We start from the raw sequence: 12,933 nt of genomic DNA on the forward strand, positions 1-12,933 counted from the left end.
AGAAATCCTAATATGAATGAAAATGTTATATTAGCCATTTGATCCTAAATACCACTAATTTTGAGTTAAGTGTTTATGTGTACATAACAATGGTTAGTTGTAAGACTACCCAATATAACTAATGAAATTGCATTCTATCTGCGACTTATAGTTCTAAGTATTTCTAACAAGCAGTTTACAGTAACTGAGAAATATAATGAAAAATTTACCAAATTTGTTGATGGGATTGGTAATTTGTCTCAAAGCAAATTATATATGGAAAAACTTGCACTAGTAAAGTAAATAATATATGTAATTCTTTTGGTTGGTTGATTGGTTAGTTTGGTTGTTTTCCAGAACTGACTAGAATCTAGGTTCCTGTTACAAATAATCAGGATTAGCTCCTCCTTTATAGAGTTTGCTTTACTTCATTTATTTTATGATGTACGAAGGTGTTAAGTAACAAAATGTGAGATATATTAAAGAAAGCAAGTGTTGAGATTAGTAGCTTGCATGAAATAATGTGGTTGAAGGGCAGTTCTGGAGATTATCCTTATTGTATTTTGCTAAATTTGAATAATTTTAGAGTTGAATGAAAACATATATTGCTGTAAAGCACATACTCATATTGAATGAGTAAAATCAGTGTGATAAGGTCTGAGTCATCAAACTAAGGATTAGCCAGTCTCCACTTAGAAGATAAATTGTTGCATGCTAATATGTTGTAGACATATTGATGAATTTATATAGAGGTTTAGGGTTTCTTTGAATCCTCCTGCACAATGAAACAGCAGATGCAGTAAACACGAGGAAGACAGCTGTGGAGAGACGCTAATAGGAGACTTTTGATCCCCTTTCGTGTTTTGACTTACACAAATGAGACAGGACATTTTTTGAAGAATGAAGTATGAGACAGCAAGATGGCCAAGACTATGGTCCCCCGTTTTGTAGTAATATGACTGAAGTTCTTGTACCCATACAAGAACTAGTTTTAAAGTAACTAGCTTGGTACTGACAAAACACAGCAAGACCTGAGACTGAGCCAGGTGCCACATTTTTTCATAAGGTCTAGAGGCTAAAGACTATCCTGACGGCAGCTACATTGATTTAAGTCTAGCTTAGTTTTTGCTTTCTTGAGCAATGGTCTCACCTAATATAAAATAATGACCATTTTCAAGAAGGGGAAAATGGATGACATGGGGAATTACAGACCAGTCAGTCTCACCTCCATGCCTGGCAAAATCTTGGAGCAGATTCTCCTCGAAGGCATGCTGAGGCACATGAAAAAAACCAAGGTGCTTGGTGACAGCCAGCATGGCTTCACTAAGGGGAAATCCTGCCTGACCAGTTTGGGCCTTCTATGATGGGGCTACAGAACTGATGGACAGGGGTAGAGCAGTTGACGTCATCTACCTGGACTTGTGCAGTGTTCAGCACTGTCCCACACGACATCCTTGTCTCTAAATTGGAGAGACATCAATTTGATAGGTGGACCACTCAGTGGATAAAGAACCAGCTGGATGGCCACATGCAGACTTGTGGTCAATGGCTCAATGTCTGGCTGTAGACCAGTAATGAGTGGTGTACCTCAGGGATCAGCGTTGGGACCGGTCTTGTTCAACATCTCTGTCGCCGACATGGACAGTGGGATTGAGTGCACCCTCAGCAAGTTTGCCGATGACACCAAGCTGTGTGGTTCGGTTGATACGCTGGAGGGAAGGAATGCCATCCAGAGGGACCTTGACACGCTTGTGAGGTGGGCTGATGCCAACCTCATGAAGTTTAACCATGCCAAGTGCAAGGTCCTACACCTGGGTCGGAGAAATCCCAGGCACAGCTACAGGTTGGGCAGAGAAGAGATTCAGAGCAGCCCTGCAGAGAAGGACTTGGGGGTGCTGGTCGATGAGAAAATGAACATGAGCCGGCTTCAGTGTGCGCTCACAGCCCAGAAAGCCAACCATATCCTGGGCTGCATCAAAAGGAGCGTGATCAGCAGGTTGAAGGAGGTGATCCTGTCCCTCTATTCTGCTCTCGTGAGACCTCACTTGGAGTATTTTGTGCAGTTCTGGTGTCCTCCACATAAAAAGGACATGGAACTGTTGGAACAAGTCCAGAGGAGGGCCACGAGGATGATCAGAGGACTGGAGCACCTCTCGTATGAAGATAGGCTGAGAAAGTTGGGGCTGTTCAGGCTGGAGAAGAGAAGGCTGCGTGGAGACCTCATAGCAGCCTTCCAGTATCTGAAGGGGGCCTATAGGGAGGCTGAGGAGGGACTATTCATTAAGGACTGTAGTGACAGGACAAGGGGTAATGGGTTAAAACTTAAACAGGGAAAGTTTAGGTTGGATATAAGGAGGAAGTTCTTTACTGTAAGGGTGGTGAGGCACTGGAATGAGTTGCCCAGGGAAGTTGTGAATGCTCCATCCCTGGCAGTGTTCAAGGCCAGGTTGTACAGAGCCTTGGGTGATATGGTTTAGTGGGAGGTGTCCCTGCCTATGGCAGGGGTTTTGGAACTAGGTGATCTTAAGGTCCTTTCCAACCCTAACTAGTCTATGATTCTATGACTTGAAGAATATATGTATCGCGGAAGTATTGAATGTACTGGGAGCAAGATCTGGAATTCCAGCCCGTCTTAAGTCCCTGGTTGCCAGTGGTTATTAAATAGTTGGCACATAGCTATGAGACACTTTTGTATTCTATGGCTTCCATATAGTTTCTCCTCATGAATCCTACCAAATTTACTGTCTTTCACTTTTTGGTGACTCTTGGTATATATAGCATTTCTACATTGTATGTTTTCCAAAAACCACATGAGTTTAACTTAAACCCCAGCATTTAAAAAAAAAATGTTTAAAAAATAAGCACTCTTTCTCAAAATGCGTACACTTGTACTCTCTGTTAACAGTAATACAGCTTTATCTGTTTACTGTCTAGGAACATCATCTTTGCTTCTGTTCTGCTTTATTTCAGGAACTCTGACAAGGGAGTGGAAGTTGCCTTCCTTGGAACACGGACTGGACTATCTCGTATCAACCTGTTTGTGGGTCCAGAACAGCTTACTAATCAGTAAGTAACAAAGCTGTATTTGGCAGCAGTAGGAGAAAAGAAGAAGAAAAATGTTCAGTTTTAGGAAGCCCATTTACTGTTTTTCCAGGGTTTTACACTGGCATTCTGAAATACATAGAACTAGTTTGAAAGATGTTATGAGATCCCTTAGATTCTTTCTTCATCTGGAGCAGCTGGAACAATTAGCTATTATATACCTGTAGCCCATACATTTACTCTCTGCCCAGTCCCTTAGGGTTAGCCTCATATCTTTATTCTTCAGAGCAGAGTTATTAATATGCTACATCTGCAGATGAGGATCACTTTTTTTTTTTTCTTTTCTTTTCACTTTTACTATCCGATCTGTAGGCTTTTTCAGGAATTTTGCATCACTGTTATGAAAACTTTTTTGGTGTTGAAATAAAACCAAGTCACAGTAGAGGATACGTTGAAGCTAATCAGGAGATCTCACCATTCCGGGGGAGAAGATGTAATCTAGTTGGAGGTACAGGTTTTTTAAAACAGAGATCTATAAAATGAGGTCCCATAATTAATGACCTTTTCAGGCACCAGTTTGATAGTGTCAGGCAAATCTATATGCATTATGAATGCAGAAGAAAATCTGTACTTGATGTTTATGATAAACTAGGTGTATTGAATATAAATTTATATGGTGCTTATCAGACCACAAGGAACTGTTGTAGTGTGAGTAGCCTGACAGGTGAAATCAATAGCACAGCAATTTACTGTCAGGCAGCAAACTAGAACAGTGTGGAGACCATACTTACTCTTTTCACTAATGCAAACTTTTAATTGCATATTGTTTGGAAATTAGGTTGTTAAATTAGTTTGTTTCATTGCATAAGAGTGAATGCCAGTGGCAACGAACTACCATATCTCCAGTGCCTTTTCCACTTTGTAAAGTTCATAGCTCTTGCACTGCTCAGAGAAAAAGAGTTTTTAGACTAAGCATTTTTATTTTTACACATCAATAGAAATGTTTTTAGTGGTACTTAGAGACGCTATTTTCTTAGTACTTTTTCCATCTTTCACAACAAAAGCAATTGCAAGTGTCACAAATAATTATTAGGGGCTAAAATTAACCCTTTTGTTGAACAAATAGTATTAGCAAAATTAGCACAAACCATTGCTTTTCCTAAAAGATTGCATTTTGTTTTTTTCTTGTCTTTCAAAGATAGAAATTATTTTGTGCCATGCAACAAACAATAAGCATTTTCTTTCTTTCTCTTCCTTCTTAAGAGATTTCCTGACAGCTGAAGATAAGGAGAATATTTTTAATGCTGACCATTTTCCACTTTGGTACAGAAGAGCCGCTGAGCAAATACCTGGGAGCTTTGTCTATTCAATTCCATTTAGTACAGGTCTATAATTTTCTCATTCTCTTAATGTTGAGCAGTATGTGATGCTGAAAGGATTCCAAGTATGTCAGTACTGGGTGGGCTCTGTAGCTAATCTCAAATGTTAATCTAAAAATATGCACTGAAATTTGAGTCTAATTTACCAGTCCTTTGACCAGGTACATCTTTCACAGGGCTCCAAGTGAAACCCCAAGATGTGTTGTAACAGTTTTCATTTATTATTTGCACTAGTGAAATTTACAGGTTAGTGTTTTAAGCAGCAGAAGTCCAGCAGAGCAAGTATCCACATTAATGAAAAGCCCAACCCTGGTTGCCAATTTTGTTGACACCCTTTTTGCCACATTTAACAGGCAAGGCAAAAATTGATTACTCATTTCAGTGTTTTAAACTTGTTGTTGGGATGCTGGGGAATTTTGAAATGGAAGTGCCTGTACGTTCTGTGCATAGTTAAAACATGATGTTGGCTTTCTAATTTTCTGAGCATTAAATCCTCATGGTCTGTTATTTCAAGCCAGGGGAAAAAAAATAAATCTCAATTTCCTCAGTCTGAAATATCTTCTTTCATTATTTTTTTTTAAATGCACCCTACAGAAACTGCAAACAAAAGCAATGTAGTGACAGCCAGTACTGCTGTTCAACTTCTGGATGACAGAAAATCTCCAGTTGTTGCAGGTAAAATTGTTGTAATCTGTTCATTTTTTTAAAGCAGTTTATGAGTTCACTACTTTCTCTTTTGGGTTAGCGGGAATTTAATATAGGAATACCATATTTTAAGAGGAGAAGAGAAGGAAAAGATGCAGTTGTACCTTTAAGATATAATTGAATGGCTTAGTGTAGAGAACACTTAATGCCTCTTCTCCCTAAGCCTATCCAAGCTCCCTATGAGCTATGGAGTTTGTCATAATGGAAATAAACACTATCAATGAAGCATTTTTAGTAGACAATTTTAGTATCATCATAAATCAAAATATATTATGCTAAGGAAAAAGAAATACAAGAAAGAACTATCTGATGTGTAAATGTTCCACACACTCTTCAGGTGTAAAGATCCTGGCCTATAACAAATGATACAAAGCAGTCATTTGCGTAGATTATCAGAGCTGTGATTTGATCAGAGCATATAAATTGAATGAAGCTCTACAGTCTACCAGCCAAGTGTATAACAGTACCTAAAGACTAAAAAGTGGTTTGACAACTACAGATTAGAGATAAAACATACAGGTGAAATAAGAAAATAAAAGTAAGTAATTTTTAAGTTCTCACTCAAGACCAAATGCTTTTCTGACCAGTTTTCTCTAGTACCCAATGGTTACTGATTTTGAAGAAAGAATTAATTTAGACAAGTCTTATGGTTTATTTTGCCAGAAACTAGCTCTCTTATTTCAGGAAAAATTAGATACCTACCGCACAAAGCAAGAACCATCCTTTTTTAAATCATAAATATGATTTAAAAGACAGTAAGATACAGTGAATGCTGAAAGAGCAAGAATGTGCCAGATAACTGGGAAATCTCTAATCTGTTTTCTCAAACAAAGAATATCTCCAGTGATAATAGTAGGTGTCATAGGGTCAGTGGGAAAGCACCCTCTGACTCCAGTTTGCGTGAATACATTCTTCACAATTTACTGATCTCTTTAGTAAGATAACAGGAAATCTTAATTATGACTTTGTATCCCTATTAAGCATAAAACAACATTTATAAACTAATGATAATGCAGATTATCTGAAAATTGCTGAAAAAGTAATTAAAAGATGTCACAGTACAATGAAGAAGTTTGATGTTATTTCTAGAATGCTCCATCATTTGGAGTTAGTAAAAGGCTTATTGTGCAGTTTGCCATAATCTGTAAAAGTGTGTAGGGCTACTAGGCATCCTAATGTTTTTCTTTTTACTCAGTACTGTTTGTAATTTAGTGTTGACTACAAGGAGGTATTGCACATAACCAACTCTAACTAGTGTCAACAGTTTTATTTTTTTTTAATAGTAATTGTAAATGAGAGAGGCAGATGTTACTTCCTTTTCCCCAGTAATTTTTTTGAATATTGAACATTCAAAATTACTTGGGTGGCATACTTTCTATCCAAAATAAAGACAGGGTCTTCAATGAGTTTTAATACCAATGCATATAAAAGATTTCCATGATACCTGTAAATGTATATTGCCATGAAAATTATCAGCAGCGTATTTACACTGAAGCACATAAGTTTGTTTTGGTTTTGTTTTGGGTGTTTGTGTTTTTTCTGTAAACTTCAGAAAGTGTGTGCTAGAAACATTTTTTCAGTATGAAGCCTTTTAAAGAATTTGCTTTGAATAATTTTCCCCTGCCCTCCTGTATGGTTGCGTGCTTTCTGTTTATTTGTCAGTTGGTTTGGGGTATTTTGGGTGGGGGAAGCCTCTTTGGACCTGTACAAACCATTTTCCATGGAAGTATTATTCAGCCAGCTACAGCCATGCAGAGACAAACAAGTATGTGCAGTATTCTTGTCCTTTTAAATGCAACATGTGAGTTCTACCTTTTCCATCAGAACAGTACCCAGCATCTAGTTAATTTTTTAGGCTTTATGATAAGGTTGGCAACATTCTGTTTTAAACAAAATGGATTTGGAGGCAGAAACTGGAGCAGTGGTAAATGAGAGAAGTAGTTAACATATGGGCATCTGGATAAGTGAGGCGCAGGATTTGTATATGTTACATACTTTATTTCCATTTTTTGGGGGGGTGGGGAAAGGTGATGCTTTCATCATTATGATTTTCTTTAAAATAATCTTTATATATGCTGCTCACCAAGACAGTTCTGGCAAGAGATGGGGACAGAAGAGAATGAAAGGCATCATGGGTTAAAGCAGCCTCTAAAAAATGAAAAATGTTTCTTTCTTGAGATTTGTTAGTGTTGAGAGTGTACATGAACCTTCATATATGTACTTCCTTATAGCTGCATTTTAGCTCAAAAGCTAGAGTATAATATGGGACATTAAGAGAATTTTGTGTTGAAAGAGGCCATTGCTGTTCACAGGAAACATGAAAATTAGACCCATAGATGTTTTATTAAAGATAACGGAACTGACACTATCTTCCTAGGGCAAAAATTTCTTAAAGAACACAGAAGAAAATGTCTGATGAAAATTGTCAAGACTTCTTAGCTTTTATTCTCAGGACAAGCAGAACCTGGAATTTCCAGCCTTATTGAAAAAAGTCCATAGCAGTGCTTAGTAAAATGCTTTGGACACCTAGTCAGAAGAATGAAGGATTAAATCATACAAAGGCACTGTCTTCAGTCTCACAGTCATTTGAAATTTAGAGGTTGCAGGAGATGAGGAGAAATAGTCCATTTTTGTTTAATAACAGAAAAAAAAAAAAAAAAAGGAAAAAAATGCTTGTAACTTTAGAAACTAAGTACAGTTTTTCCTTAATGCTTTTATGCCTATTTTTGTGCAGACTATATACATGTATGGTTGAGGTTGGAAGTGAAATCTTATGATTATCTAATCTGATCCCTTTGGACTAGGTCTTGAGCAGAATATTGAGCTAGGGCAAGGTACCCAGGACTGTGTCCAAGCAGGTCTTGAATTTCTCCACAGGTGGAGAAGCTGCATTCTTTCTGGGAAACCCCTTCCAGGGTTCTACCACCCCTATGGTAAAGTCTTTTCTTATTGTTTTGAAACCAGGTCTGTGTTGTGAAAAAGTATGCGAATTTGTAACAGAAGACCATGAAATGTGCCTGCATTTGTAGTAATGCAGGGCATAGAACAGCAAGGTGATACCATGTGAATATGAGTCCTTCTAAAGATTAGTAAGATTACCGACTCTCTGTATATCACAGTCTTTTCATTTTAGCAAAAGACTATGCTTTCAGTTGCAAAGGACCTAAGCACATGCATTTGAAAAATAAGCCTATAAAAAGATAGCACTACTCCAAAACCTAGTTTGAATGTCAGCAGAATATTCTTTCTACAATAGATAATGGTTTAAAATTATCAGATATATCTTGATACGCTAATTAGATAGAAAAAATGGGGGGGTATTACTATTCCCACCTATTGATAAAAATGTAGAATTGCAAAGACATTTGTTTCTATTGTACCAAAGTATAAAGAATGTCTAAATTATATATTTATTTTCTACAAAAATATTTTATATATAATCAATTTTGTGTTGGACTTCATATTTCTCAAAGCTGAAATTAAGACACAGAAAACACGCAGAAGGTCCTTCCTGCACAAATGCTTTTCTGCTTTTCAAAATCAAGTAATATTTTAATTCACTCATTTTAAAAACATAAAAAACTTTACCAATAGGGTCATATCTGTAGTTTATGAAGAGAAGAACATTCTCATTGCTCTATGTCAACTTAGCTGGAATAGTAGATTGACGGAACCTTAGTGTAGCTAAATTAGAGAGAAATGAAAATACTCCAATAATCTGAAGATTTCTCTTATTCAGCATGATTCTGGAAAGAAAAGAAATCCATGTTGTTCTTACGTACAGGCATCTTTAAAATCATTTTCTCTTGAAGAAGAGTGATTGCCTAGGATGTGCAGTCAAGTGTTACCATAGTTCTCTGAATCTACCCTCACTCATTCTTTTCTGCTGAAGCTACATAAAAAAGAATGATTTCAGTAATTCCTGTTTGGACAGAAGAGAAAAATCAGTAAGAAGGAACTCTGGTTTTCTTCACAGTTGTGAGCTTCTTGATTGGTATTTTTGTTTTCCTTCTGTGTATTAAGCATATCTCATACAGATGGCCTGAAGATCAGATGCTTGCAGAATCTTTTGTGGCAAAGGTTACCAAGAAGTCGATAGCTCTTATAAGAATATTGCACCAATAAGGATCAGATCCTAGCATTCATGAACACGTTGAATAACATACTTTGTATGTAGTCCTTTCAAGAGAACAGATTTACTGTTAATTTCAGAATCATTAAGGTTGGCTGCTTTTTTCTCACAGCCATTATATTCTGCTGCTAAGCAGTAAAAGCTGAAAAACAAATGGGAGATACCTTTCTACCATCCATGATTCCTATCTTTGTATAGGGTCTTGTCTTTACATAGGTATGTGACACTGAAGATTCCAGGGACTATGTTCTTAAATGTATGGCAGGTGTATTTAATTCCATAGTAGCTGATGCCATAACACAAGGTCATGATAAGTGTAAGTTAGTGCCTGTTCTCTGCCATGCAGCAATGCTGAAAAGCTAGTTTCTCAAGTAAGAAATTTATCGGAAAGAAACGTGTCCACATGGCTTAGCAGAATAAAAAAAAAAAGCACCTGCTATTGATTTCTGCTAAAACTGTAGCTCATGCATGTTATTGTGTGTGGATTTTATTTATATTTAAATATACGTTTATGTAACGTAAATATATGTTAAAAATATATGTTTAAAATACTTTAAGCAGAGTTTTGTAGTCAGATATTGGTGTAACTGAATCTGAAGGCAGACTCTACTAGACTCTGACTCTACTAGTCACTGACAGTTTGATTTTAAATGCTTCCACTGAAAATCCTTATTATGTAAACAAGGAATATTATGTTTTGTACTGGCAAACAAACTGTTCTAAGTAAAGCCAGGATCCAGTATTCAACTTTATATATGTATATATACACACATATGTACATACGTGTGTGTTGTATACACACGACCTCAAAAATCCGTTCAGGTTTTGAGGTTGTTTTAATGAATTCTAGTGGAGTTTGCATGCACATTTCTCTTTAAACAAGATCCCAGAACATGCTTTGAAAGACTGACTCCCAATAATTTGATAAAAATTAGTTTGATCTACTGATACTGTTACAATAGCCCATAGAGTAAATATATCTGCTTTGTGCTTCTTTAACTTTTTTTTTCCTTTATTTTTTCTTATGTGCATTGTTTTGGTATTGCTGTATTATTAAAAAGATTTAAGAAAATGTCACTGTCATATACAGACCTTAAAATTTATGATACCATGTATAAAATTGCATTTTAGTATGAAGGCCTAAGGGAAAATGAATATGTCATCATAATGATACACCAACCAAATTTCTGAGGAATTCTAAAATAGATGTTTTCCTTGTCAGGCAAGACGGTGATTTACTTAATCTTTATTCCACATTATAAGCCACAGAAGATTATACTCAGCAGTAGGGTTTAGTAAATCCCTCAAAATGCTTTTCATGCGTTGGTGGAAAACCACTGGTTTATGTTTTTACAGAATTGTTAATTTTGATTATCTTTGTATTTATAAATCTAATATTAGTATGTAGACTAATGTTTTCAGCTTCAGGAGAATTGAAATGTGTATTTGTGCAGTCTGACATTAAGCAACTCACAGACTTAGGTTAAGAGCCATGACTTAGGAAATACAGTTTGTTAGGTAATGCGCAGAGAGAGGTAAGCTTCTCCACAGGATGCTTCAGAGTATGTGGCAAAATCCTGACTTTCTCCATTGGCTGAACAGGGAATATGAAGTTAGATGGCATGTTCACAGCCATTCACACATTTTTATTCATTAGTATTTGTTCTCAATCCATTTTATCATAGAGAATTAGGGGGTGGAATAATTGAATGACAGGGCTTTTTAAGGTGGTACTCAGCTAGTGTTGGCTTGAAAATTCAGCCCTTATTTATCTAATTCTTGGGCTTTCCTCACAGCTTGTTCACAGAGAATCTGGGGCTCTGAAGGGAGAATTATAAAAGTATCCCAACCTGTATGGTATTAACATGTGTAGTAAATTGGATAGAGCATCCTGCTCTTTGCTTCTGCACTTCTGCTTTTTCTTTGGAATCTTTTGTTTGCTTGGCTCTGTTTTAGTACTATGTAATTTGACCAGGCGAAAGATCCCTGTGATCTAGTAGCAATCAGATTCTAGGTAGGTTTTGCAGAACAAGGCAGCAGGATAAACTGTCAGGTGCTTTTGAAAACTTCAGATAATATTGTGCAAGTATGAATCTGGAATCATGTAGCGTATGCATACATTAATACTAGTTTAAGTGCGGTAGATTAATTGTTTTCTTACCATTAGACTGTATTTTCAAGTATTAACAGTGTTTTCCGATGTGTTTGTTGTGCCTTGAAATGAGGATGGCAGTCTTACACGAAAAGTCCAGCATATAGTGTACATAGCCCTGAAACACTGGGGGTTCTCTCTGTAATCAGTAAGAGAGCAACTGCAGCTTTCAGTGGGGATAGTTGAAAAGTATGTAGTCATTGGTTGTTTATTATGGGCTTTTAATGCATACTCCTTCTCCCCTGTTGTGGCTTACTGCCATATCCAAATGATTGATCTTGCTGCCTGTCTCATCTGGGTTACATATAGTCTCATTTCAGGTAATAGAAACCCTGGAAGTATCAAGGCTCTTTTATGGTTATTATTACTATGCCACGTTCAGCCAAGTTGAAAAATCAAAGTTGTAGAAATAGGCATACTTTCTGGCTGTTTAACTAAAGCCTGCCACCTTTGTATTCTGGCCAGCAAAGAGAGATGGTTATTAGTAGGCAACAGTTGTTTGTTTGGGGGATTTTTGTTAATATTGTTAATGATAGATAAGCTATGTATAATGTCACTAAATGTTCTACTATGATATATAAGAAGAGGGATCCTGATTTTGTTTGGACATTTTATTACTAGGGAATAATGAAGCAGAATTCTGATAGACTTTTTGCAAGCTTGGAGTGGAAATTCATATGGCAAGCTAGTTAGTATGTTTCAGTTTAGCTTTGTTTCTTTTAATACAGATTCTAAAGATATTAAAGATATTTTCTGCAAAGAATATTGTCATATTGTAATTTTCAATCTCTGTTCTAAACCAAAATTTTAGAAAGCCTCTTTGAAAGCAAACTATTATGGTGAGCCTCTGTATAAAACACAGGAACATAACAGTATGTCTCTTTTCTCTGTCTTTGTAAATACCTTGCAGAGTAGTGTGTCCTGATATTTTGTTGACTTTGAGGGGAAAAGTGACTAGGAAAAAAATACTGTGTTCACTATAATACCTCTCACAAGATTGCTGATAAAACAACAAAGCTTTCTCAGGAGCCTTTATCTGAAAAAATAAATCTGTGCAGACAACTTATTTCAACAGCAGATGTCCATTGCTAAGCTTTACAAATTAAGGGCAGATTTATGGGGAATCCCTAGATCTCCGGTCTTCCACTTGTTGTAGTCAATAATTGTTTTGGACAATAAATTGTGCCTTTTATCTCTGTTTTTCAGTAGCTGAACATTCTGTTTCCACTACTGAAAAAGAAATAATATTACACTTATTTAGTAATTGAATCAATACTTTTCTTTGTTGAATATCTGCTTTAGCTTGTCATCATAAATAACTGAATTTGTTGAATGTCTGCTATTAGCTTATCATAAATTACTGAATTTGTTAATTGCAAACACAATTGGAAATTTTATATATACTTATATAACTCTTAAATAAAAATTTATCTGGATTTTTTTGGTTAGGATTTTTGTTGGAGTTTTTTTTTTTCTTCTTTTCTTTAACAAACAGCATTTAAAAAGTATAAATCAGATTTTTCATGGATTGGTTTGCTCTCCTC

The 12,933-nt window shown here is 36.2% G+C and overlaps 1 protein-coding gene across 2 annotated transcripts in view; it reads left to right on the forward strand.

Moving 5' to 3' along the window:
- The window catches only part of CACNA2D3 (calcium voltage-gated channel auxiliary subunit alpha2delta 3), a 457,261-nt gene that overhangs the window by 367,927 nt on the left and 76,401 nt on the right, over positions 1-12,933 (forward strand). For both annotated transcript variants that reach the window (XR_009726818.1, XM_061362402.1), the window contains exons 25-27: positions 2,950-3,045; positions 4,285-4,406; positions 4,995-5,075. Coding sequence is in view for 1 of the 2 variants with exons in the window: in XM_061362402.1 (XP_061218386.1) it covers positions 2,950-3,045; positions 4,285-4,406; positions 4,995-5,075 (299 nt within the window). In the remaining variant the exon portion in view is untranslated. The remainder of the gene's footprint in view (positions 1-2,949; positions 3,046-4,284; positions 4,407-4,994; positions 5,076-12,933) is intronic.

This window comes from Neopsephotus bourkii, unplaced genomic scaffold (genome assembly GCF_033783945.1).
Source record: "Neopsephotus bourkii isolate Nb327-2 ecotype Australia unplaced genomic scaffold, CSIRO-AGI_Nbou_v1 NB_1120, whole genome shotgun sequence".
In the NCBI taxonomy this organism is placed as follows: Eukaryota; Metazoa; Chordata; class Aves; order Psittaciformes; family Psittacidae; genus Neopsephotus; species Neopsephotus bourkii.